A 27,490-nucleotide genomic window follows, 5' to 3' on the forward strand; every position below is an offset into this window, starting at 1 on the left:
TGAGCTGCATTGCAGTGTCTGGCAAGTGGACTTGTAACCGAATGCTGTAGGAGGAAGAGATTTAAGATCTTTGCTCTACTTTGAATAGACAGCACATATCTCAGAGCTTCCTTTAGTGAACCATTTTAACTCTGTGTATATATATATATATATATAATGTATATGAGTTTGAGCTGTGACCTCAGTGTCTGTAGAGGACATACAGAGGATTTTTGTCAGACCCCCTGGAGCTGGATGAAGTGGTGAGCTATCCAGTATGGGTGCTGAGAACCTAACCCAGGTCTTCTACAAGAGCAGTATGTGCCAAGCCATTTCTAGTCTGGGAGTAGGAAATCTTGAGGGAAGTGGGAATTTGCCTCTGGCAGATTAGAAACAAATGCTGTTTTCTCCTTAATTTTGTATCTCTAGTTATATATGTGACTATTTTATAAAAGGCTTGTTTGGGAAGAAACTTCCCATTCGTCTTACTGAGGGCAGGCAGTGTTTTTTTTGGGGGGGGGTTGAAGGGCCTTGGGGGTGTTTGTGTGTGTGTGTGTGTGTGTGTGTGTGTGTGTGTGTGTGTGTGCGTGTGCGCGTGTGCCTGCCTGTGCATGTGCACACACATACGTATTCATACTTCAACTCTTGCAGTGGTTTGGAGAAACAAAATCTTACTCTCAACAGAGCACCGGTGTGAAGTGGGAAAAACCTGTTCATCGAGAACAAGAGGTGTCTAAAAGGCCTGTCTCTGATGTCTTTCAGGCTTGCTGTGGATTCCTACTCCTAAAGCCTGGACCCTTTTTATGAGTGCAGCTGTGAGCCAGAGGCCTGGAAGCAGAGCCTGTCCTGATGAATTCCAGGGGTGCACAACTTGCAGGTCTTTCTGGCACTCTTAGTATGCACAGGAAGTTCCTCACCACACTCTCAGATCTCATTTCCTTTTAACTCTTTCACTCCCTGGCCCTGGCTTTTTTTCAGGGTCCAGGAGCTGCTGGGTTGGTGCCCTCTTGCGGTCCTCCAATGACCTTGGGAGGCAAACAAGCTAAGCTGAAAGAGGCACTGAGGAGTAGACAAACCTGAAATTGAGAGAAAATTAGTGAATTAAACAACAACAACAACAACAACAACAACAACAAAACGCTACAAGTGAGGAATTGAAATATAAAGGTTAATTTGACCACATCAATGACAGTTCCTCTGCTTTTACTTTTCTTACTGTGCACGTGGATGTGTGGATCTGTGTAGCTTGCATGTTGAGGCCTGGGGTTGATGTCCAGTGTCGTTCCTCTCTACCTTTATCTTTTAAGACAAGTCTCTGGCTGAACCTGATTTGTCAAGTGGGCTGGGCTGGCTGACCACTGAGCCTCTGCCTTTCTCTTCCCCTCTTCAAGCTAAGGTTCTGGGGTACTGACTTCCGGCCCTCATCCTTACACAATAGGCACTTTACCAATTGAGCCATCTCCCCAGCCCAGTAAACATTTTTTAAGGAAATGTGAAAGGAACCAGACATGGTGGCACACACCTGTAATCCAGGCACATAGGGGACTGGGGCAGAGGGATTGCTGGTTAAAAGTCAGCCTGGGGTTATATCCTTATATCCATGGTGAGTTTAAGGCCTATCCTAGTATGTGCAGTGAGACCCTGTCTCAGAATACAAAAAACACAAAAGGACAATTTACTGGAAATACTTTGTGATTCAAATGAGAAATAGCCAATTTAGAGAGAACTTTTATAAAAAATGAAGGTAGGACACCAACAGGCAAGCCTAAGAAAAACAGGAGTGTTTTAGTTTATAAAAGATGTGTATTCCTCTTAAGATAGGAAGGCTGGTTGGAAAAAACCAAAAACTCAGATATTAAGAGTATGGGGAAATAGTAAATTGTTGATGGAAGGTTTTCTGGACTAATAGATGGAAATAAAAATATGCTGATTTCTTTGCCATAGCAAATCTATTGGAAATTAATTTTGGATTAGCATATGTGTCCACATACAGTTTGTTTTAACAAAATGTCCATCAATAGAAGACTATACAATGGAAAATGGTGGAGACTTCCACCCAGCACAATGGAAGCAGTCTTCCTGCCTTAGCCTCTAGCTCTAGGGTTATAGATGGAAATAAAAATATGCTGATTTCTTTGCCATAGCAAATCTATTGGAAATTAATTTTGGATTAGCATATGTGTCCACATACAGTTTGTTTTAACAAAATGTCCATCAATAGAAGACTATACAATGGAAAATGGTGGAGACTTCCACCCAGCACAATGGAAGCAGTCTTCCTGCCTTAGCCTCTAGCTCTAGGGTTACAGGTATATGCCACCGTGCCCAACTAGGAGGCAGAATGGATGAACATAAATGTATAGCTAGTTGTTTTACTCGGGTAGTGTGGCTCAGTGGCATGAAATATAGTTTTGTACATCTGAAGAACAAAAGGAACACGAATCATTGTAAAATTTTCAGCTGACAAAGAAGAATGAAAAGCTTCCTAATGGACTTTTCAGGAAGATTTCTAGAAATACAACTGTGAGGAGGCTTTTGAAGAGAATTATTTTCATTAAACCTCTGTTTGGAACTAGCCACTACCTTATATATACCAGCCCATTAACACTTCTGGCCTATTTGTGCACAATTTACAATCAGGACACATAACATCCAGTGATGTGAGTTGAATGAGATGTCACTCATGGAGCAGTGAGTGGTCCGGCCAAGTCCCATGTACACAGCCTGGTTCTAAAGAGACTCATATTTTGCTTTTAGACTGCATGGAAGATGGGTAGTTCACATCCATTGTACTAAATCTTTAAAAAGTCTTTCTTTAAAAGTCCATCTTGCTGGTTGTGGTGGCACACACCTTTAATCCCAGCATTTGGGAGGCAGAGGCAGGTGGAGCTTTGTGAATTCAAGGCTAGCCTGGTCTACATAGCGAGTGCAGGACAGCTGGGGCTACAGGGAGACCCTGTCTCAAAAAGGCCAAAAGAAGAAGAAGAAAAAAGTTCATCTTGCCCAGAATTATGTTGGGCATTTCTGTGAGAAGATAAAGGCCCTGTGAAATGGCACAACACTTCTGCAGCCCAGTGATTGTTACTCATTTTGAAGACGTGTGATCGTTTGTGGATCTGGAAGCAGCTCTTAAGGATACCAAGGAAGGGGCTGGAGAGATGGCTCAGAGGATAAGAGCACTGGCTGCTCTTGCAGAGGACCCAGGTTTGAATCTCAGCACCTACATGCCAGCTAACAACTGTTGGTAACTCCAGTTATGGACCATCTTCTGACCTCGGGCATTGCACGACATGGGTGCACATATATGCAGGCATTATACTCATACACATAAAATAAAGGGAAAGGCTAAGGAAAGGCTAAACAGGCTGTGCTTTGTGGCACTGCCCTATTCCTTCCTCCACTGCCCCAGGAACCCCATGCTGGTTGTCGTGACTGAACTACCACTCCAGTCTTTTCTCATGTGATTTTTCCCCTCTGTATATTTGCACCTCAGCCTTTTTTTACTGAATTCAGAATGACCTCTTTTCAGTGTCCTTGCCTTATATCTGCAGTGACCTTTCCCCAAATATGGCCATATTCTGATGTTCTGGGAATGTGTGTGTGTGTGTGTGTGTGTGTGTGTAACAGTTTGGTTCATGTTAGCCTGTCCCCTGATGACTTCACCCCAAATTCATGTATGTCCCACAGCCAAAATGAATCCATCCCACTGATTCTCAGTTAATGAATGGTGCTTTGTGAGGAGAAGAGAACTTTGAAAGGTGAGAGGTGGAATTTCTGCAGTTATGAAAGTAAAAAGTGGATGGATGGTCATGAATCTTTTTAGATGCACTTTTCATTCTGAGATAATTAGAGTCACATGCACTCGTAGGAAGTAATACAGAGATCTCCCCTGTGCTGTTTTTCTGTTTCCTCCATGGTAAGCCCTCATAAGATGGTAATGACATCAATACAGAGAAGATGCACCCTTTCTTTCATTAGCTCCCAATTCTGGTAGCCACCAATGTATTTTCTCTATCTACAGTTTTATTATAGCTAGAATTTTATGAAAATGGGATCATACAGTGTAACCTTTTGGAATCAACCCCTCCCCAACCCTTCCTCCCTCCTTCCTCCTAATTCCCCATTGAAGGGTATCTGAGAACTTTCTAATTTTTATCTATGATAAAGCTTCTGTGAGCCTTTGGTTGCATACTTCTGTGAACACATTTTCATTTCATTGGAACGAGTACCCAGGAGTATAATTGCAGGATTATATGCTAATTGCGTGATTAATTTCTTTCAAGCATATGGTAGTTGTATGATTATTTTCTTTTTTTATAATAGACTTTATTTTATTCTATTTTTCTGTTCTTTTTGAGACAGTGTCTCCCTGTAACCACAGCTGACCTGGAACTCACTGTGCAGACCAGGATGGCCTTGATCTCACAGAGACTCTCCTGCCTCTGTCTCCTGAATGCTGGGCTTAAAAGCGAGTGCCACCACACCCAGCTTAGACTTTAATTTTTACAGCAATTTTGGTTTTATAGAAAAATTGAGCAGAAGGTGTACAGGGATTTCCTTTGCACTTCCCCCACAGGCACATCCGTTATGGACTTCCTCCACCAGAGTGGTGCATTTGTTGCCCATCCTCACATTGGAGCTCCCTCTTCTTGCTGTGCATTCAGTGGGCTTGGACATGTGCCCACTATTGTAGTACCTGAGAAACTTCCCTGCCCTGAGAATGCCTGTTCCCCTGTTGATCCATCCTGTCCTCATGCCTAGCCCCTAGCAACTTCTGATCTTTATATTATCTCCATGTTTTGCCTTTTCAAAAATGTGAGTTAATTTTTATATATGCTGTGAGGATTCAGAGGAATTTGGGGTCTTGGTGGTGGTGACGAATGACGAATCCAGCAACATCTAGGGACTTGACTGCCAATAGAGGATTTGAATCCTTTACAGAAGTTCTGAGGAATAAATAAGTTGAGTTTGCAAAGGTAGTGGTAGTAGGAAGGGAGAGAGGGCTTAGCTGTTTCTTCCCCTGCTGCCTGGTGTTAGACATGGATGCTGGATGAGAACTAAAGGGAAATTGAAAATACATGTTTCTGATAGCTCATAAGCTGCTCTCTGATTTTCCACAGCTTGCATAGGTATTAGAGAGGAAGAGGTGACTAAAAGCTGCCTTCTAGAGCCAAGCATTGTCTATGTATTTGCCCATGTGGCCGTCATGTTGGAAGGATTCTGCGGAGGAGCCACTGACACAATTTGTTTTTTTGTTTGTTTGTTTGTCCTTTTGAGACAGTGTCTCCTTGTAGCCCCGGCTGGCCTGGAATGCATTATGGAGACCAGGCTGGCCTTGAACTCACAGAGATCCACCTGCCTCTGCCTCCTGAGTGCTGGGATTAAAGGCTTGCGCCACCTCGCCTGGCCACACATTGTTTTTTTTATCCATTCATGGTTTTCTTCCTTTTTTCATTAATATATATATTGATCGTGCAAAACAACGGGCTTCATTGTGGCTTTTCATACATGTATATTATGAACTTTGATTATATTCACCCCTATTTCTCTCTCTTGCCCATGCCCTCCCATTCATTGTTATAAAAACAGGAGGGACACTCAACTGTCTTCTCGGGTCTCAGTCCATCACTTCTGTAATAGGCTTCCCACCTGTGCTTAATAAGCCAAGTGGTTGCAAGGGAGTAGGTCAGGGGCTCTGTTTTTGGATTTTCACACTCCATCTTGCCTCTTAACCATCCAACAAGAGGGGATGGAAATGGACCAGCCCCACTTCGAGTCAGGAATTGTTGGTCCTACAGTGGGCTCCCTACCCCGCCTGCTACTAGCTCTCAGAAAGGACTTCCTGCAGCAGATTTGCCAAAGCTGACAGCAAGCTTAGGTCCCATTCAGGTGTAGGGTAAGGAAGAGAAGGCTGAAATCATGTCTTTATAAGGAATGACTTTGATTTGGTTATGAGGGCTACGTTGTCACTTGAATAGCAAACACAACCCTCTCTTGCCTGGTATGTTGCTTTTTCATAGCTGATAAACAGACTAGCTGACCTTAGAACCTCTCCCCCCCGCCCACCTTGTTTAAGGTGATTAGTAGACCCTTACTGTTCTCCTTGCTGGCCGGTGCCTTCTGTGCTTTCTCCTCTGCTTGCCATCTCTTTCTCATGGCAGCAGTCACAGTATTTGTACCATGTGTGTTTCCCGGTCTCCTCTTGCATGCTTACTCATGGCTGCTAGCTTGTTGCTGGAGTGGGAACTTGCCATTCTTAGCCTGGTCTACTTTCTGAATGGGGTATGTCAGTTCACAACATAATGCCAGCACGAATGTAGCAGTTTCCGTGCGATGAGGTTTTCAGCATGGCTCATTTCTCGCTAGAAGGCAACAGAGGCTCCTCACCTGCTTCCCAGAGTAGCAATCCATGTCTCCTTAAGTATGTACTCAGACACCTTTTTTAACCAAAGAACTGATTGTGGGCAATCAAAAGTGGCTAATTTTTCTCTCTTCCTAGTTAAGTATTTATCAGAAAAATTAACTTCCCAGGAGGTACAGAAAGCATCTGCTTTGTAGAGCCTGCAGGGAGCTTTCCAGAGCCTTAGTGAGGATGTATTCCTCCTGCATCCAGTTTAAACTTGTTGGCACCACACACTGTTTGAAGGGTCCTGTGGCTCTTGGAAAGAGAACTTCCCATCTTCAGAAATGTGGCAGGCCCAGCAGGGTGTGTGGTGGTTATGTACAGACATCCTCACAGCAGCTTGTCTGAGCTTCAAGGCTGGCCCAGTTGCTTTTCCCATGTGTGGTCTTGGGCCCAGTTGCTTAATATGCCTCCCTATGACCCTGTTTCCTGTCAGGCAAGATAAGGATAATGACTGCCCCGGACAGAGGCTGATTTGAAGGGTAAGTTGGCACTGTGCCACAGGCTTCGTCTCGGTGTTGCAACCAATCTTGGAAAGTGTTTTTTAAACAATTTCATTTGCACTTAGTGTGTACAGGTCTCTGTCATCCCCTGAACAATGCAGTATGACAGATACCTGGATGGGGCCTACGATGCATTAGACGTCATAAATAACCTAGAGATAAGCTTTAAAATCCACAGGCGGCTGTATGCAGGCACTATGCTATTCAATAGAGGATATTTGAGCATCTGCAGGCTTGGATGTCTGTGGGCGATCCTGGAACTGATCCCATTGGGGTACCAAGGAGTGATTATAAGTGACATCCTCAGCATGGTTCCTAGTGTTCATTGTGTTCTGTAGGAATGTTCACTATGAGCTCTTATCCCTCAGTTGATTCTACGTCAGTTTTATTTCTGAGTGCTGGTTATCTCTGAAGAGAGCAGAGGCAAACATACAATCTCATGAATGCAGAAGGAAAATTTGAAACCATCCTTTCTGGCAGTAGAGATCAGTGAGTTGACAATTCATTGAAAAGTCCTAGACCATGCTGATTGTGTTAACTATTGGTCATTAGCAGTTTTCTTAAATGTGGACTAAGATCTGGCCTCCTAGGTGGGCCAACCTTGTGGAACTATCTTGGCAGTACTCCATATAGACCAGCAATTAAAGCTCAGAGCTTCAGTGTGGGGAATTTTTTATCTAGTGCTGTTTATATATAATCTTTTTGGGTTACCCCTCCTAGGAACTGCTTCCTATGAGGGCTTGGTCTACAGCCCAGACCAAAGGGGTGAAGGATGAATAACTTTGTTTTGATGCTACTGGACAAAGGTAGAAACTGGCAGGTGACACGGAGGTGGCCGTTGGTCCCGGCAAATGCTCTTCACCCAGCATTTGAAAACACACTTAGAAATGACTTGGCTGATGAGTTGCTTGTTGCTTCTGTGGTGATTAAGGCAGCCTCTTGGACAAGGGCAGGTGGATCCCCTGGCTTTCCAGAGAGTATCCATAGAGCCTTCCTAAGATGTTTTGAAAGTGACAGACAGAAAACCTTAGATATTAGAGAATAGACAAGATTACCACACTAGCTCAGGCAATTTGTTCTGCTTTAACAAAACACCTGATACCACTTCATATGTAAAAAGCAGAACTTTCTTAAAGTTCTCAAGGCTGAAAGTCCAAGATAAAATAGCAGTAGGTTTGGTGTCTAGTGAGGGTTCCTCTGCTTCCACGATATGATGCTTAGACGGGAACTGTGTCCTCATGATGAGAGGAATGTAAAGGCAAACAGGAGTGAGCCCTTGGTCCTCACAAGCCCATTTCCTGGAGCCCTTTTCTAAGTGCCCTAAGCTCTTCCACAGGGATCAGGCTCATGACTTACCACCTCCTGCGATGGTTAGCTTTATTATTTCATTTTATTTCATTTCATTATTTTATTCTATTATTAATTTTATTTTATTGGAAACAGGATTTCCCTGGAACTTGCTGTCCTGGAACTTGCTATGTAGATCAGGCTGATCTTGAACTCACAGAGATCAGTCTGTCTCTGCCTCCCAAGTGTTAGGGTTAAAGGTGTGTGCCACCACTCCCGGCCTCATGGTTCACTTAAAAAATACTACCATTTTTTTTTTTATTTTTTATGAGTGTTTTGGCTGTATGTATGTAAGTGCACTAGTGTTGTGCAAAGCCTGCAGAGGCCAGAAGATGGTGTCAGATCCCCTGGAACTGGAGTTGTTAACTGCCATGTGGATGCTGGGAATCGAACCCAGGTCCTCTGGAAGAACAAGTGTTCTTAACCACTGAGCTATCTCCATCCTCTTCATGGTTAACCTTAATCCTCAACTTGACATAATTTAGAATGAGTCTGAATGAGGGATTGTCTGTACTGGTTGGCCTGTAGTCATGTCTGGGGTGGAGGATTGTTTTAAGTTAATTGATGTGGGAAGATCCCACTCATCATAAGCAGCACCAGGAAGGGAGTCCTGAACTGTGCAAGAGTGGAGGAATCCAGCTGACTATAAGCAAGAGAGCATGCATGCATTCATTTTCATTGTCTCTGCCCTGTATTGTGGATGTGATGTGAAGAGCTGTTTCTGGCTCCTGCTGTTGTGACTTCCTCCGAGTGATGGACTATAAGCTGAAATTGTGAACTAAAACAAACTCTTCCCTAAGTTGCCTTTTGTCAGTGTGTTTTATCACTGCCACAGAAATGAACTACGACACCTCTCAAAGTCCTCACCTCCTGATACTGTCACATTCACAACTAAGTGTCAGCATGATTTTGGAGGACACACTCAAAACAGAACTAACTCATTCCTCTCTCAACTCTGTGGTCATTTGACTCTTGGACTTTTGATAGGGACCCTAACCCCAGCCCCTCCTGTGTCAAGCCCTGCCTGGCTCCAGAAACAAAAGCCAGTCACAACTGGTTCTTTAATCCCAGGAATTATTAGATTATTGGATTGATCTATGGCTGCTTTGGGGGTATTGAAGACTTTTAGAGGCCGTTTAGGAAGTTTCTCTTTAGATCTTGTGTGTGTGTTTGCATGTTAAGGAAACTTTCTTAGCAGTGTTTGAATCTAGGGCCATCTAGGACTCTAAGGTGGCTTTTAGCTACTACTGGGAAGCATTTGAGCCACATTCTCTCTGCTGCTGCTGCAGTCCATTTGCTCTAGGTAGAGTCAACAGGTTTGAACTCTGTTCTCAGTTTTGGCCAGGGAAAATTACTGGTGCTTTGGTATTCCCATGCCTGTAAATTAGAGCCTCTGAGCTGTGTGAGGAAGACGTCCCAGCCCCAAAGGAGTGACGTAATGTCTGGGGGCCATGGTAGTTTCCCCTGAGATGGACACCATATAACTTGGTGGAGTGTATCATAATGATAGTGACAGGGAAAGCCTCTGAAGAGTAATTGATATGACTTGCTTATAGTCCCAGAGCAAAGGGGCCAGATGGACTGTTCAGTGCAGGCAGAGGCCAAGCATCTGGCCTTCTACCACCACTACTTGATGGGGTCAGCTGAATTGAGAGCAAGTGTTAACTGAGCGGAAGGAAGTGATCAGTCAGCACGCCTACTTGGGATCTGATTGGCTCCTTTGAGCTGACTTGTTCCTAGGCTTCCCTCCCTCTGATTCTGAAATAGCTCCCCTAGAGCATGACAGGCATCTTGATGGGATTGCAGAATGCTGAGCTGCGTGGCCCTTAGCCAGGACCTGAGGCTGCAGGTGAGAGCTGTCTGCTCATTCCTCCAGGGTCACCCCCAGCCTGCAGCCCTCCCAGGGGTGGCCAGCTGAGCCCTCCAGCCCTGGCCCTGGCCACGCCCGGTGCAGTTAAGTACTGGGGCTGGCAGGAGCATGACGAGGGCTTTGGCTTCGCTTCATGCTCTACTTGTTTTGATTTGCTCCCAGCAGTATTGGAGCTGGCCGGGGGGTCATCTTAAGGATTAGATCCCAGAAGACACATTCACTAGAAATAGAATGAATGGTCAGATGGTGTCTGGGCTGTGTGAGCCATAGCTTGTGTGAGATGATTTTAGAGAAAAAGCCTTTCGATAGCAGCCCAAGAACCTGCGCAGCAGGTTCAACAGCTGCCCCCTTGGGAACTGCCAGCTGGAGGGTCCTGCTGATTAGCTGTGGATCTCTAGGGCTTCCTGGGGGTAGGAGTTTCTGAGAAAGGAGTCCATTGTTCAGCACATGGTGCACTCAGCCCCTTACTGGCTCCCCAAAACTGGATTCTTCCTGAACATCATCAACATTTCTCAAACTTGGTATATGAACTTACAGTTTCCTTTTTTTTTTTTTGGTCTTTTTGAGACAGGGTCTCCCTGTAGCCCCAGCTGTCCTGGAACTCACTATGTAGACCAGGCTCACCTTGAACTTCCAGAGATCCACCTGCCTCTGCCTCCCAAGTGCTGGGACTACAGGTGTGCACCACCATGCCTGGCTAACTTAGTTTCTTTTTGATAGACAGATCACTTCCCTGTCTTTAACTATATGAAATTCTATGGTTTTTAACATAAATGGTGACTTAAGGATGCAGTGGGACAGAATTCTATCCCTGTCTCTCTTCCCTACCAATGTCTGCCAGAAATGCATGAAATTTATGGAGAGTACTGAAGCTCTTGCCAAAATAGCTTCAGTTCTGGAAAGATGAAAAGGATTATGTATTTTGGCATAAGTTTGAGACTCAGCTCTATGACTGAACAGGTTGCTTCTCTGGCCTCATTTTTCTACTAGGAAAAAGACTACCTTGTAGTGGGATTGAATGAAAGGACTTCAGAATGCCACACAGGTAAAGGCATTGCAAATTAGGGTCACTTCCATGTTTTTTCTTTCTTTTTCTTTTTTTTTTTTCCGAATAGCAAATAATTTATTGCTAAGTTCATGGTTTGAACTGCAGTAATAAATTCATTTGAATAGAAGACAATAATCAAGTAGAAAAAATTATTCTTGCTAATCATCAGAAAATCTGTGGCCATTTGGGCTGTCACGCAGAAATCCAAAATCACTGAAAGGCCAAATCTTAAAGACGATCTGTCCTCTTATTAGTCCATATGGTCTAGGTCCATAGTACCTGGAGTCTGATGGTTTGAACTGCAGTAATAAATTCATTTGAATAGAAGACAATAATCAAGTAGAAAAAATTATTCTTGCTAATCATCAGAAAATCTGTGGCCATTTGGGCTGTCACGCAGAAATCCAAAATCACTGAAAGGCCAAATCTTAAAGACGATCTGTCCTCTTATTAGTCCATATGGTCTAGGTCCATAGTACCTGGAGTCTGTAGAATTCTGTAAATTATCACCTTCTAACCAAACATGACCTCTTGGCACCATAAATATCTTCTACAATACATCAAGTTTTAGGATAGTTGCAAGGTTTCCAGGAAAAAAAAAAAAAATCTAAAGCAGGTTTCAAGAAGAAAATGTGAGTCATCCATGGTTGAGGATTCCTCTGGCCCCAAAGCTCAGCAGAAGTTTCCGGTCGGGACTCAGGTGGGCCCTGGCTCACCTGGGGCCATGCACAAGCACACCGTCTATGTTTTTTCTTTTTAAAAAGATACTTTGTATTGACCACCTTTTATTGGGTGGGCGGGGCGGGGGGGGAATGAATGAGAGAGAATAAATACCCTCAGGTGCTGGTCCTTACCTGCCTCCTCGCTTGAGGCAGGGTCTCTTCATTTGAGATCGGGTATTATTGTATAGCTTTGATTCTCCTGCCTCAGTTTTCCAAGAGCTGATACTGCAGGTGTATGCTACCACACACAGCTAACAATTATTTTTAATTTTTGGCAATGTATATATGCCACAGGATTTATCATCTTCATTTTCCTCTCCCTTTGTATAGCCATTTTATAAAAGATTTATTTTTAATTATGTGTATGTCTTTGTTGTGTGCACCTGAGTGCAAGTGCTCTCGGAGCCAGAGGCATTAGATTTCCTGGAGCTGGAGTTATAGGCAGTTGTGAGTCACCTGTTCTGAGTGCTTGGGTCCTCTGCAAGAGTAAAGCCATCTGTCTCCCCAGACCCTATCTTAAGCAGTTTTAAGTGTACATGTAGTGTTAAGCATGTTCACATTGGATAGCCAGTTTCCAGAATCTTTCATCATTCAAACAGAAACTATATCCATTAAACAAACTCTCTATTTCCCCCTCACCCTTTGGTAGCCATCATCCAGCTCTCTGTACCCATGAATTCAAATGCTGTAGATACCTCACAAATGGATTCCTATAACATTTGCTTTTTACTTGCTACAAAAGCCCTAGCCCGGGGCTGGAGAGATGGCTCAGCAATTAAGAACACTGGTTGTTCTTGCAGAAGACCCAGGTTCGAATCCTAGCACCCACATTACAGCTAACAACTGTCCGTAACTCCAGCCCCAGGCAATCCAACAGCATCTTCTGACTTCCACGGGCATTGTATGACACAGTGCACTTACCTACATGCAGGCAATACACACATACACATAAAATAAAAATAATAAAATAATAAAAAAATAAAAATAATAAAATTAAAAAAAAAAGTCCTAGCCCATGGTAACATTGCACCTTCTCCTAGTTTTAGCTTTCTGCAGCCTCGTGGTTGCTGTGTTCAGACCCTAGTCACTAGTAACTTATCTAAAGGAACAAAATGACATCTTGAAGCTTTTGTTTTTACTCCTCTAAAGGGGAGCACAGGATTAGTGAGCATTAAGTTAGGAAGAGTGCATTTACTCATTGCAGAGTGGAGCCTCCAGAGGACTCCCGCTTTCCTTGCTTCTTCCCAACCCCTGTCTTTGCAAATATACAGTACTACAGCCAACTCCTATGTACCTGTTGCCTCCCTTGATCTAGTTCTTCTGGAATTTGTTTGCCTATTTATAGCATTAAATGTTCATCTGTGCAAAAGTATAACCAAAAGAAAATTTTTAAATACACAGCTGCATCCCAATATTGTTTCTCCAGAGAGCAGCAGAGCCTGCTGCGCAGAACGGCTTTATTTGTGTGAACTTGTGCAATGGAAGGGGCTACTTTTCTTATGCTCAGACAGACCAGACAACCTTATAAGAATTGGAATTTGACATTTTTGTTTTGCGGGGGGGGGGTATTTGTAATTATACTTTCTTTAGTATGTGTTTTGTTTTGCATGTCACAGTGCATGTGTGACAGAGGACAGCTTGTGGGTCCTTGAGATCAAACCCGGGTCATTAGACTTGGTATCCAGTGCCTTTAGTAAATTGCGTCATTCGCCTAATTCTGGAGTTTGGTTTGGTTTGGTTTTGGTATTTTAAGACAGGGTCTCCCTGTAATCCCAGCTGGCCTGGAAATTGCTACATAAGCCAGGTGCCTAGATCTCACAGTGATCTGCCTACTTCTGCCTCTGCTGGGATTACAGGCATGAGTGTAACAATTGGAGGTCTAAGAAATGAGTTAGTTGATAAAAATAATCCTTTGCTATCTCAGTGCTTAGAATTTACTTTTGATAATTCCTTTTTACAAACAGTGCCTGTTATTTGGGAGAGAGACAGATACCAAATCACAACACAAAGCACATAGGTTTTGAGTTAGCTGGTCCCACTCCCTCACCTGTAGGCAGGGGCTGAGTATCCTGTGGTTATGCAGTCGCTTCTTGATCTTTTGACCCATTGGCACAGCATCAGATTCACTTTCTGGTGTCTTTTATATGTGTACACAGAGGTCAAGAAAGCAGAGCAAATGGGCGTTCCTTTCTCTTATCAGTGGCTTTAGGAGAGGAGGTAGGGCCTTGTCTTACACCGAGTATGCCGAGTATGCCGACTATCCCATAGTAGCATCATGCTACAAGAAGGAAAAATGGACTTTGGGAGTCCTCAGACCTCAGCAGGCTAGTCCTCCCTCAGCCTTTTAATCTGCCATACATGATGGTAGCTGCTGAATTCTTCCCACACACAAACTCCCACATACCTTCTCTTATTCCTGAGTGTCCTTTCTCTTCTTACAGTCCTCCGTTTGTGCTAAGATCGTGCAGCTCCTGGGGCAGAATGAGGTGGACTATCACCAGAAACAGGTGGTCATCCTGAGCCAGGATAGCTTCTACCGAGTCCTCACCTCAGAGCAGAAAGCCAAAGCCCTGAAGGGCCAGTTCAACTTTGATCACCCGGGTGAGTTGGGGCTTTGAGGGGCATGTGTCTGTTGAAGGTGGTGGGGACAGTGTTTCTGTTCATGAGGAAGTTCTTAACTCCTCTGAGTTCTTAGCAACATAGAGGCCTAATGGCTATCTTGCAGAGTTAATGGTGGGTGTATTGGAGAGAATGGGTTTTGAAATACTTTGCAGAGTACTGATTGAATCTCTATCAAATGAAGGTAACCCGTGCAAGCTTGGATGGAACAGGCCAGCCAGAAGTGAACACACCACTGCCCTTCTGCCTCTTGATGTGTAGCAGTTCATGCCACCCTCTTTCCTGTCCCATGTGTTCACATGATCCATGGGTTCATGGCCAGTGTAAAGGGAGATGAGGGTCTCAAGTGGCCGCTTGAATGAGTTGCTGACAGCCCAGATCCACATGCTGCTTTTTCAGCTGGTTTAGGTTTCTCATATTGTTGGAGTCAACTTTTCTTGGCATAGGATCTGTGGTTCTCCCTAGTACACTTTCCTGTTAGCATGGGCCACCCCCAGGGCAACAGCTGACCGTGGAGGAGGAATGGGAGGGGATGTATCAATATCAGGGATGGAATGTCAGGAGCAAAAAGAAAACAAAAACCATCCAATTTGAAGTCTAGTTTGTATTCTGCTTTGGGTGGAAATTAGCTTTGAAGGGTCAGTGTGCTTCTCTCAGTGTGCATATGCAGCTCAGGTTTGTGGGGACACCCTGATCACGATTATAGGCCAGATTAGTTAAAGAAAATCAAGAAACATTTTAACAGTTTGATTTCCTTCAGATGCCTTTGACAATGAGCTCATCTTCAAAACACTCAAAGAAATCACCGAGGGGAAAACAGTCCAGATTCCCGTGTATGACTTTGTCTCCCACTCTCGGTAAGTGAGCCAGAGATGGCTAACTGTTGCCCCTAAGTGCTGCATCCCACATGCGGCTCTTGGGTTCTGTCCTACACCGTGCCACTGCAGCTGTCTGTGCCAGTGGTTTGCACCTGTGGGAGTGCATGGGGCTGTCTCCTGGGATGGGTCAGGCCATTTCTTTTTGTTCTGTATGAAGGATGAATTCATGATTTGGGTCCATGTAAGGGACTGCACATTTGTTGTGATCCATATCTCTGAATCTTTACTTCTGGGAAAAAAAAGATGTGGTAGGGAAGACTAGGGGAGGGACAGGAAGAAGAGCAAAGCAGCCTCTTCCTGCTTTCCTGGTTTACTTGAAATTGGAAGGTATGGAGAGGTGTGAGGGTTTGAGGCCATCAGGTATACATCTGAAAGTTAGCCCAAACTGGACTCACCTCCAGTGAAGCCCTTGTTGTGGTAGTCCTGGTCAGGACTAGTGTATAGTTAGACTCCTAGCTCATCCTCCCTAGTTTAGTGGTGAGAAAGAGTTCAGGAATGTTCACTTTTGTTTGCCAGACCCCACGTGCCGTTAGAGCTGCATTAACATGAAACCTCTTGGGATTCCCCAGTTACAAGCTGAACTACTAAGTGGCCTGTTCCAGGTGTGATTCCTTGTACATTCTGGGCGTATAGTGGGCTCTGTGAGTGTTTTTATCTGCAGGCTTCTGCAGAAGTGTCTCCCATCTGCTTTTCATTCTTTTTCTCTGGTTCCTCTGTGCCATTCTCTTTTAGTTGAATTCTTTTAAGATAGGAAATCAGATCTCATATGTTAGCCTTTTACCAGATGTTCCTGTCATTATAAACCTAGCCCTTGCCTCCCTTCATGCTTATGTACTGCGTGTCTCAGCCCTTAATGCAGTGCACACACAGCCTGTGTCTTTCTCATAAGCCAGAACAAGACAGGCAAGGGTTGTGTTAGAGGAGGAAGATGAGAGGGAGAGAGTGCTTTGAGATGTACTGTGGGGCTACCTTGCTCCCTCACCAATGCCTCCCATGAGCCAGATCTTGCTGTGTGGGAAGCTCAGAGGGAACCACCAAGCAATATGCCAATTGTGTCAGTCTACTTTACTGAACCCCCACAAACTGCAGGAATAATGTGGTTTAGCATGGGACCTGGAGCTGCACTCAGTGTTGGGCTAGGAGAGTCATGACTTAGAAGGGGGCAGCCAGACAGTAAGAGAAAACACCCCAAAGTCTCAAATTTGATTATTGAAGCTGCTGACGGTCATGGAAAAGTGCAAGAGAGTATTGCATCCTGCTTCCAAGACTCCTAGAGTATCTTGCTAAGTGTCCTTGTCCTCCTGCTATGATCTCATGGACATCTTTGAGTCTTCACAAGCAATGCATCTTGGCGTTACACAGGGAAAGAGATCCTGGGCTTTTAGTTTCTGCCTTAGAGGGAAGTGGTGGTGTCAAGTTGATGAGATGCTCCAGTTCACTATTTTGCTTCCAAGTTCAGGGAATGACTTAGAACACAGCAGGACAGCTAAGAGAGGAGCCCATGGAGTAGTAAAGGTCGGGGGCGGGGGAGGGCTGGAGTTTTAGGTGGGTCGCACAAGGGAGGTGGTATTTAAGTTGTATTGCAAAGGATTAGACGTTGCTAGGAAAGGACTTCCTGCTAGAGAAGCATTTCAGGGATATGGACCAACTGTGTGTGTGGGGGCGGGGGGTTGCAACTGTGGAAAGGTGGGAATGCTGGTGTGTGGGAAGAATGGCAAGAGGAAAGCGTGGGAAGATAGGTAGGCAGGCCTCAGACTTTAAGGGTCATTCATATCAGACAGGAACACAAACCTTTTAGTAGTAGGGAGCTACAGTTGGCTCTAAAGTAGGAGTGGAGGGGTCATTCTGGCTCAGGAAGAGATGATTATGATAATGTTTATGAAGAAGTAGAAATGAGGTTAACTGGAGTTGGGGCCTGAGAGTGCAGAGGGGAGGAATTAGTGGAGCAAGTTGAATATATGTGGAATGAGGTATGAATTCCATCAAGTGCATGTATTAACAAAAACCCAGGTAGAATTCCCAGTGCAGCTGTGTTTCGCTTTCTCTTGATTTGGGTGTTAAAAGCATACCTTTTAATGACCAGAACCCATCTCTTAGGAAAACTGGCCTCTGACCACTCTAAACCACAGCACCCTCCCCCACCAACAGGCATCTAGTTATTTGGGGTTAACTACTTGTATCCCCCATAGGCTTCTGATAGCATACAAAAATTTTTGGTGTATATACTTTTCTTTGGTTTTCTTCCTCATCAGCCAAATGAAACAGCTTGGGTTATTGCGAATGATCTAATAGTTTAGCTTTCTCTTTGGGACTTCTCAGCCAGACTCTAAACACTTAAATGGTGTATTGTACCAACCAAGTATGACTAGTTTGCTTTCCGCCCAGAGTTGTTCTAGAAGTTTTTTCTGTCTTCACCTGCATGTGGGTTATGGAAATGGTTGATTAAGCTTCTTATGGTGCCCACGGCAGAGCAAGCAGTTATTCTTGCCTTCATGGAAAACCACCTGTTCCCTTTCTGTGGTGATCCCAAGAAGTGTGTCCTATAGTCTCTGGTGTCTGTCATCATCATTGTCCTTCTGTCTGTGTGCTTTTCAGGTTGAACCTCAGCGATCCCTGAAACATCTCCTATTTCCTTGCAGAGCCCTTGTGTGATCAGTGGTATAGGCCAAGCGTGTGTCCAGAATGGCTTGGCCTTTCATTTACTCATCATTCTTTTCTCTTCATCCATCTTTGTCCTAAAACGGGGGGCACATGCTGTTTTCACAGCAGACATTCCTGTAAAGTGATGATGTTTCTCAGTCCTGGCTTGATGTTTAGAGATAGCTAGGGATTGAGGAGGGAACTCAGAACACCCACCTAGTAGACACTGTGCTGCTTACTATCCCCTTGGCTCTCTGGCCATCCAGCCCATCATTGCTTTGTGCTTTGCAGGAAAGAGGAGACAGTCACTATCTACCCAGCGGACGTGGTGCTCTTTGAAGGGATCCTGGCCTTCTACTCCCAGGAGGTCCGAGACCTGTTCCAGATGAAGCTTTTTGTGGATACAGATGCAGACACTCGACTCTCCCGCAGAGGTGCGTTCTGAAAGCCACTGGTGGCCACCTTGGGGCAGGGTAGTTTGGAGCCCAAACCTTCCTCAGTATGGCTATGTGGCCCTGTGACCCAACCAGGCTGCGTCAGCTCACCCCCAGAACATCCTGTTACTAAATGTTTGGTGTTATTTGAGAAGGGATTAGTCACTTAACTATTTTGGATAACGAAAGGCTTGTGAGGTCACTGAGGTGAAATAAGAAGTTGGTGTTCTAGTTTCATTAGGGAAAAATCTAATTAAATGCTCAGGTTCCTATGATTTTCCCATAAGGCATCAAAATAAAGATGCCTTAGTTTTGGAAGCTTCTGTAGGACATCTGGGGATAGGAGTCCTTGTGTCTGCAGTGCTGGGCGGCTCATTCCACCATCTGCTTCAGCATGCCAGCCAGCCCAGGAGCAGAACTCCCCACAGGCCTTCCTAACTTGCGTTTGTGTGGAGCCTGTAGACTCTCAAGCCACAGAACTGGGGAACAGAGTTTTGCAGGATACTGAGCCATTTGCTTTTACTGGGAGGCTTCTAGGAAGAGCGGGGTCTGGTCATAGAGGTGAGGTTGGGCTATGGTGCAGGCACCTGGAGAATACTGACAGATAGTAGTTTGCTCTAAGAGCAGCAGGGGGCTGGAGAGTCCAAAAGATGGTACAAACAAGACATTAGAAAGTCTTTTTTGGCTAGGGATATAGCTCAACCCAGCTGGTAGAGTGCTTGTCCAGCATCTATGAAGTCCTGGGTTCAATCCCCAGCAACACATAAACAGACTTGGTAGTGTACATCTGTAATGCACTTGGGAAGTGGAGTCAGGAGGATCAGAAGTTCAAGGTCATCCTCAGCTATGTAGCTAGTTGAAGGCCAGTTTGGTCTACATAGACTTTCTTTTAAACAGTTTAATCCTGGTTGGTGAAACCTGCCACAGGATTTTGAACCAGTTAAATGATGTGGTCACTGCTCCTTGTTGGAAGACTTCCGACAGAGGTCATGTAGGTGGAGACTGCAATGCGGAGGCCATTTGAAACCCATTTTACTGAATGGGACTAGAGGCAGGGTATCATTTTTAGATGGTAAGGGAGTGACTGAAGAATTTGGGAGGGATGAGAAAGATCCTGGCGGAATGAAAGACTACAGTCTGAGTCTAGACACAGGAAATGATGAGGTTAGGTTAGTTCTTAGCCACAAAGTCAGTTACTGGCAGAATCACTTTTTTTTTTTTTTTTAAGGGAATAAAGGTTCCTTTTAGCTCACAGTTCAGGGTATAGTCAATCGTGGTGGGGAAGTCACGGCAGCGGGAGCTTGAAGCTACTGGTCGCAGAGACTGGTCACAGTGCATCTAGACTCGAGAAGTAGAGTGCATGCATGATAGTGCTCGGCTTGTCCATTTTTATCCAGTCCGTGATCCCCCTATGATTAAGATGGCTCTTTCCATATCAGTTAACACAGTAAATGTAGTCCCCACGGCCATGCCCAGAGGCCCAGCTCCCAGATTTCTATGAAGCTTACCATCAACACTAGCCATCCTACTATTCTTGCGTTTGTAAATATGCTAGTTATTGGAAATTCTGGTGAATAGATTAATGATAGAATACTTGGCAAGAGCTGTTAGTGGACCCAGAATAACATAGAGAAACTGGTTTGGGGGTTGACCCTGTTAAGGAATGATGGTGAGGGGTATGTGCTCATTTAAGTCATTTGGAGCCACACTTAACTGCAGGTGGAGAATGATACAGATAGTGTTATCAGTGGCAAAAAAAAAAAATGGGAATGGGAGGCTTGGAGTTAGTCCTGGCAGGTCCCTCAACTAGCTTTGTGACTTTGGTGGCTCTCGGGATACCCCAGGCTTCTGTTCCTGTATGGGGACTGTGACACAGGTGTTTACTGTGTTGGGTCTGGCCTGGTGGAGTTATGCAATCTCTTTTGATAGATAATTGAAGCCTAAGCCTATCTTCTGTCACCTCCCTCCCCCCATTCCCCTCACCCATATATCTGCCCCAGTGCCTGGTTGTCACCTTAATCCCCAAGCCAAGATCCTGTCTTACCCAATTGCTTAATGTCCCTGTTGGTTGCCAAGTTAAAATGGCAGTGTGGTATATTAAGAAAAATAAATTTGGAGCCAGGTGAAATGGGCTAACATTCCAGCTTCACCACTCATTGGATGTCTGGCCATGGGAAAATTGTTTTTTAACCTCTTTGAACCTTATTTTTCTATCATACAACCATCTGACAACTGGTCCTCTAGGGATAGAATAGATGCGATACAGGGACAATGCATGTTAGATTACAGCTATGGTAGGTCAGAAACCTGCTTCTGTGGCAGTGGCTGGTATCTTTTTCTGTCACTGAGTTTTCTGCAGGAATGTCTGGGCCTCTGAGAGAGTCTTGGTGAACCATGACCTGAGAAGCCTTCATTCCCCTGGCTGAGTAGTCCAACAGGTAGGAAGGAAGCCTCAAAGGAGGGAGTAAAAGACAATCTCTAGGGAATTAGAACCAGGTTTAAAATAGGTATGAAGTCTTTGGAAACAGAATGAGTCTTGACTTTTGATTCAAAAACAGCTCATCCTGGTATAGGTTAAGCAGAACATTTACCCTCCCTTTCTTGGCCTTGAGTGGGTATGGAACCCCCTGGGTTTTTTTTAGGCTAGCCCCTGCCTGCCTCTTGCTGTCTGGTCAAGTTGTTGCCTTCTTGTTCAGCTCTCTCTTTAGAGATACCCACTGCCTAGCTGCTTTCCTGGTGGACTTGTGGGGCTTCCCATGGGCTGTTTACTTCTAGTAGCTCACTCTCTGTACGGTTAGAACAAAAAGCATGGCTGGCATGTGCTTGGTGTGGTGCAGGGTCCTGCAGGGCGGGGATGGTGACTAGCTGCAGCAGTAGCTGTAGGACTGGAGAATATTCCTGAAGAAGTTAATACCTGATTTTACTCATCTGTCATACCTCCTAGGCCTGTGACTCCCACAGTTGAAATCCCTCATGGGGGAGGGATCAGTTTTGGAATCCTGCAATCTTGGGGAGGTGCAGGGCCTCCTGTTTGGAACCCCTTATATCTCTCTGCTTGTTAACCTTTCCTGCCCTTGGGCACCAGGGACAGGGAAGAAAGGGGATATGGATATTTAGGATGGCAAACTCCTTGTCTCCCTGTGCCTGGTTCACCTCGTTAGGGCTGTAGTGGCCTTCAGGTATTTGTTCTTTTTCCTTAACTGCTTTCAGAAGTGAGCTGACTTATCCATTAAGGGAACTGTCACCACTCTGGATCCTAAAAAAAACTTTGGTCTTGACTTTAGCTGCCTTTAAGGAGCGCTACTGAGTTTGGAAGGGCTAAGTGGCCAGAGAGAGAACATGGCAGACTTGTAGCTTCCTGCCCCTTGTTAATGATTCTGTCCTGTCCAACACATGTGCCAGGCTTTGGCTAGGGGGTTGGTGTTTGGAGCTTCTGGTTTGTCCCAAGACTTTGTTCTGACTCAGCCCTTGGCCTGGCTCTGTTTCTTGGCAATGTCCGAGGAGCAGGGCATTTCAGTACAGTGAGCTGGCTGGCCCTGAAATGTCCTTGGCTCATAGGGTTGTCCCTGTCTGCTTATGGTGACAACTCTCTTGAAGGATTTTAGGGAGCAGAGGTGACCGCGCCTTCTGCTGTTGCATGTGCTCAGTGTCTGGGACACTCAAACCCATCTCCTTGGTGTGGCTTGTCTCTCTTCCCTGTTTGTGTGTCTTTAACACATCTTTGTATGTGTCTCTGTCCTACTGGCCCCTCCTGGACCATGGCTCATCTGCCCAGTGCTCCGCAGGATTCCCCTCCCAAGCCTCATGCTCCTTGCTTTCCACATACTGTTCCGACAGGAGCTGCTGCTCTCGTGGAGCTGCCTCAGGGTCTCTGCTGTTGGACTCCTCCTAGAAGTGCAGGTTTATTGAGCATGTAGCCATGTGCCAACTGCTGTGCAGAAGATTTTACATATCTCCTTGTTTTCTTAGAGAATAGTTTTATGAGGGCTAGGGATGTAGCTCAGTTTGCAAATGCTTGCCTAGCACACATGAAACCCTGGATTCAGTTCCCAACACTACATGAAAATTGGGCATAGTGACTCACACCTGTAACACCTACACTCAGCAGTAGTGGTGGCAGGAAGTTATCCTCCATTCTTTGTCTCTTTTTTTGGAAATGAAGATTCAAAGAAGATAAGTAACTTGTTCAAGATTACAGAAGTAGGTGTTTCAAAGGACAGGTTTCAAATCCAGATTACTTTCCCTCCAGGCCCAGATTCATTGGGTAAAGAGCCAAGTAGCCTTGCTGTGACTATGGCCATCCCTGCCAGCTTACTGAATGACCAGTGGTGTCTGTCATAACAGATGAAGTTACCAGGTCTGCCCCCAGGCTGAGGGTAGTGGGGTCTTGGTGAAGGAGTGTGCCCACATGTGTGTTGTGGAGCTTCTGCCGCCGTGCTAAAGCTGGAAGCTGCGTGTCTTGTGAAACAAGCTTGGCGCCAAGCGCCTGCAGCAGCACATGCTCCCCAGGGCAGCAGGGCTCCCCAGTGTGGGTATGTGTTTGTTTTTCCTCCAGCTCTGATGCCTTTTGATCTAGTTTCCTTTTTCTTTGGGCTTATCTGGAGATATGTGTAGAACCAGAGGCCACACTCACTGTGTAAGTTTTGGTCCCACTGAAGTAGTTAGGTACATATGCCAGAGTTCCCTGGGTGCAGCCTTGTGGCAGCTCTGGGCCCTTTCCTGGCAGACTCAGCAGCAGATTTGCAGGGCAGTAGGAATAGGGCTGCCAAGGCATTTCCTGGCAGGAGGAGGTGTAGCCGTGGCTCTGTGTGGCTAGGAGGCAAGTCCTGACATGAGGTAGGGGTAAACCACCCATTTTATCCACGGTCTCATGTGGAAAAACACTTTCTAAACTGATGAGCTTGTTGTCAAAGTCAAGTGGTGGTATCATGCTGCCCAACTCTCTGAACAGTGGTCTTCTTGACAGCTTTCTAGTCGTCAGTCTTTAAGACATTATGTTGTCCTTGTTAAGAACGTAACCATGATGCCCTTCTTTCTTCATGGTGTGTGTGTGTTTGTGAGTGTGTGTGTGTGTGTGTGTGTGTGTACGTACACGTACGTACGTGCGTGCACGTGCGTGTGTGCATGTGAACATGGCTTCTTAGAGACATGGCTTTCCAGTAATTAATTTACAGATGGTTTCCATGTTTGTTTACAGAGCATTTCACCCCACATGAGTCTGTTTACTAGAGAGAGATTGAGGAGGAGCTGAGGGGCCAGTGCAAAGACTGTGCATGGATCTGATAACTTCTAAGGACAAAGTTGAAAATTCAGCAGCTTGATAAGATTTAAAATGGTAGATGCACAAAGGGCTGGGTTAGTTGAGAGGACCTCCAAAACCTGCTTCCTAACTTCCTGCTTCAAGGGGAACTGATGAATGCTCAGGGAGTTCAGGGCATACTGACAGAACCAGGATGACCCAGCCCTTCCCCAGTTGTTCAGAAAAAACTGAGTATAAGTCCCTAGCTAGAACTGACTGAGGTAAAATAGAAGGAGGTGAGCTAGGTCCATCTGGGCTCCCTCCTTGCTCCAGCTTGTCGTTCCTGAGTACATGGCTTTCTCACTAAGGAATTTTCTATTTGCAAACCTCTGTGCCCAGGGTGAGCATTTCGGGGTACTTCCCCATCACCAACTCTCATTCTGGTGTCCCTACCCAGAAGAATATGGATGAGTCAGGTGACTAGTCCATCCTGCTGTGGTAGGACTTCTGGACACAGATGAGTATACTGAGGCTGGGTGCTACAGTGCTTCCTGTTGGCACGGCATGGCTCTCCAGGGCTGCCCTGATCTTTTCTGATTCATATTGAAATTTTGTTTACTTGAAATAAGAAGGCAGCTGGCCTCCGTCAGATAGCATTTTATGTCAGAGAACATGTTGTAGTAGAATTTGATGGTGGTAAGATTTAATAACTTTTTTTCCAAAGAAGCTGCTGTTGATCTGGGTATCAAGTCTCTGAGGAGTCTGGCCTCCAATTCATCTGGGTGACTGTCAGCCTTCCAGAGCTAGGTGTGCTGGCTCATGTGCCATTTTGATTTTTGTTTTCCCTTCTCTTACAGTATTGAGGGACATCAGCGAAAGAGGGCGGGACCTTGAGCAGATTTTGTCTCAATACATTACATTCGTCAAGCCTGCCTTTGAGGAATTCTGCTTGCCAGTGAGTTTTGTTCTTGGGTTTGTTTTTGCTGAATGTATACCTTGGCATTTAATGACACACTTAAAAGTGTAGGTTACTGGGTTCTGCCTAGCTTGAATCTCACTTCTTTCTCTGAGCAGCTGTCCTGAAGGCCTAAGAAAGAGCAGCCTAGGTTCTGTCTGCCACTCTTCCTATCTCCCCATAGGGTTACAGTAGTCTTTCTGCAGTCCATGTGTTTCCCAGAAAGACTTGCACTGCTTCCCTGGTAGGGTTGTGGTATCAGACCTTATCTAAAGCTACCTCACATTAAAGGATAGACCCCAGCCAGTCGGGGATTTCTGAAGTTCAGAGTGCTGGTTTGTGGAGGCCTTTGCCATAGGTGGTTTCTCTTTAACTTCTTTCCAGCCCTCGGATTTGGGACGGACTGAAATACGCTTCCTTAACTCCACCCTGGTACAGCTGTGTTCTCCTTGGGGCATCTGGAGTTCTTTAGGGAGATGGCTTTCTGAAAACCAAGGGGAATGACTCTCAGCTTAGTCACCCAGCCCTCTTCCTGGGAGAGACCAAATGGGGCATGCTAGGGAAAACTCACCAGAGACTGAAGTGTGATGTGGAATTTTGGCATGGGAGATATAGGGCATAGCTTAGTTTGGGAAAAAGTATTTGATTTGGAAGAACTGTGAGTCATGTTTTCCTGACCTGAGCAAACTATGGTCTCCTGCCTTCATTATTGTAGTTAAAAGAGGGGGTGGGGCTAGAGAGATGACTCAGTGGTTAAGAGCACTGGCTGCTCTGGCAGAGGCCCCCAGTTTGGTTCCCAGCACTCATATGGAGGCTAACAACTGTCTGTAACTCCAATTCCATCTTCTGACCCCTGTGGGCATTGCACAACACTGGTGCACTTACACACATAAAATAAAAAAATAATAAATAAAATATTTTTAAAAATTAAGAGAGAAGTTGGGATTTGGACTGGTTTTGAGTGAGGTTGTTTGGGGACATTGTAATCTGGGAAGGTCTTCAGAACAGGGTACTAAAGTTGGGCTTGGGTTTATCTTCTCATTCTATGAATGACTTGCCTTTTTTCTCCTTTAATTAGCTCTCAACATTTTTTGTTGTTTCTTTAAGTCTTATAAGAGTCCTTTACCTTACCTTGGGCTTGACTTTTGTTTCCAGTTAGGGATGGGTGGATTTTCTGAGTCAGCCAGAGCAAGCTTGCCAGCCTGCCTGTTGCCCTCTTATAGTTAGATTACAAGATCTGGTTTCTGGGAGAGGGCTAAGGAACTGAATTATTTTCATCTATTTGCCTGAGGACCTTCCTGCTCTTTTTGACGTATTTGAGAACATGAAAAGAATTCATTATTGGGCACTAACCACTGCCATTTTTCTGTGGTTCAACTCAGTTACAAGCAAGCTGCAGATTCTGACCAGATGTTTTCTGGGTTGCTTATTCCCACTGTCCAGCTGCTCTTCACTCCAGAAGACCAGCTCATTTCCTATAAGCCAGGAATCGGGACCTAAAAAGTATCCTGAGTTCCAGTTGGGACTGGGCCTAACATAGCTGTGTGTCAGCAGTCATGAGGAGTAAGGGTGCTCTGGCAGGCAGGGAGCTGCTCCTGGCACGTGTAGTAAAATGAAGGTGTGTGCCAGGACACACTTATTTCCAGAATCTCAATAAATGAAAAACAAAACAAACTCAACACACAGAAAAGGAACATGTAATTGTGGCTTTACCATTTTTAAAATTTACTTGTTCAAATAGTGTAATAATAGAGATTGAAACTGGTCATCGCTTGGGATTACCTTTCTTGCTTTACTCTGGGGCTGGGAGTGAAAAGCGTCACCTTTCAGACCACGTCAAAGCAGAATGCGAACTAACTGCCCTTTATATTTTTGGTTTTTGTTTGTTTTGTCGGTGCTGGGAGTCGAACCCAGGATCTTGTTCATATTAGGCAAGAGCAGACTTTCCAGCCTTCAAGTTTGACCTTTTTAAATGCATATTATGCTTAGTGTTGGAGATACTTAACATGTCTGGTTTCAAAGACCACATTCTCTGCACAGGTCCTAAGTAGAAACGAAGTTAGGCATTAGTAAAAAGAATGCAAGGAAAAGCTGGTTTATTATAATGTAGATATAAAGTGGATAGAAATCTGGGGGATAATTGCACAGTGAATTATGAATTAGTTTTAAATTAACCACTCAGTGGGGACCACTTTCTGACCCTGACAAATCAAAGCCCGCATTCATTTTGCCTCCCTCCCTGCATCCATTCTATTCACATTTCAGCTAAGAAGGCACTCCATAGGCCTCCCACATTTCTAGATGCCTTCCTCAGTCTTGTATTCAAAACCTCAAGCTGAATCCAGAGGCAGGCTGGCCCTTCCTCATGCCTTTGGAGAGAGAGGGGCTTGCTTGACCAGTTTATCCCTGGACACCTCTTTGAACACACTGTACATATATCTCTCTCCACAGACAAAGAAATATGCTGACGTGATCATTCCTAGAGGTGCAGACAATCTCGGTGAGTGCCAGTGGGGCGTTGTCCTGTGGTTGGTAACTTCTGCCCCATGTCAGTCATAATTTAGGTACAATATGATCAAAGAGGGCCATGTAGTCTGTGACTGAGTCAGAAAGGCATTTCTGTCTGCACATCTGGTCTTGGGAACAAGTCCCTGGGCATGTGTAGATCCTTGTTTGGGGACAGATATAACCAAGGAAGTATTTCCAGTAGAAATAAAGGACTATAGACTCCCTTCAGTTGTCACCCCAATGATGATACTTGGATACCTGGCGTCTAAGGGCCACCTTTTGGTAAAAGTATACTTCCTGCAGGGTGTGGTGGTCCTTGCCTTTCATACCAGCAGAGGTATTAAA

The 27,490-nt window shown here is 45.0% G+C and overlaps 1 protein-coding gene across 2 annotated transcripts in view; it reads left to right on the forward strand.

Annotated features, from left to right (window-relative positions):
* The window catches only part of Uck2 (uridine-cytidine kinase 2), a 71,173-nt gene that overhangs the window by 38,728 nt on the left and 4,955 nt on the right, over positions 1-27,490 (forward strand). The window contains exons 2-6 of one of the 2 annotated variants that reach the window (XM_008848232.2): positions 14,314-14,473; positions 15,252-15,348; positions 18,301-18,443; positions 24,540-24,637; positions 27,089-27,137. In XM_008848232.2, the coding sequence (XP_008846454.1) occupies positions 14,314-14,473; positions 15,252-15,348; positions 18,301-18,443; positions 24,540-24,637; positions 27,089-27,137 (547 nt within the window). The remainder of the gene's footprint in view (positions 1-14,313; positions 14,474-15,251; positions 15,349-18,300; positions 18,444-24,539; positions 24,638-27,088; positions 27,138-27,490) is intronic. The other variant, XM_029553603.1, reaches the window with a different exon arrangement.

This window comes from Nannospalax galili, unplaced genomic scaffold (assembly GCF_000622305.1).
Source record: "Nannospalax galili isolate Female #2095 unplaced genomic scaffold, S.galili_v1.0 scaffold383, whole genome shotgun sequence".
Classification (NCBI taxonomy): Eukaryota; Metazoa; Chordata; class Mammalia; order Rodentia; family Spalacidae; genus Nannospalax; species Nannospalax galili.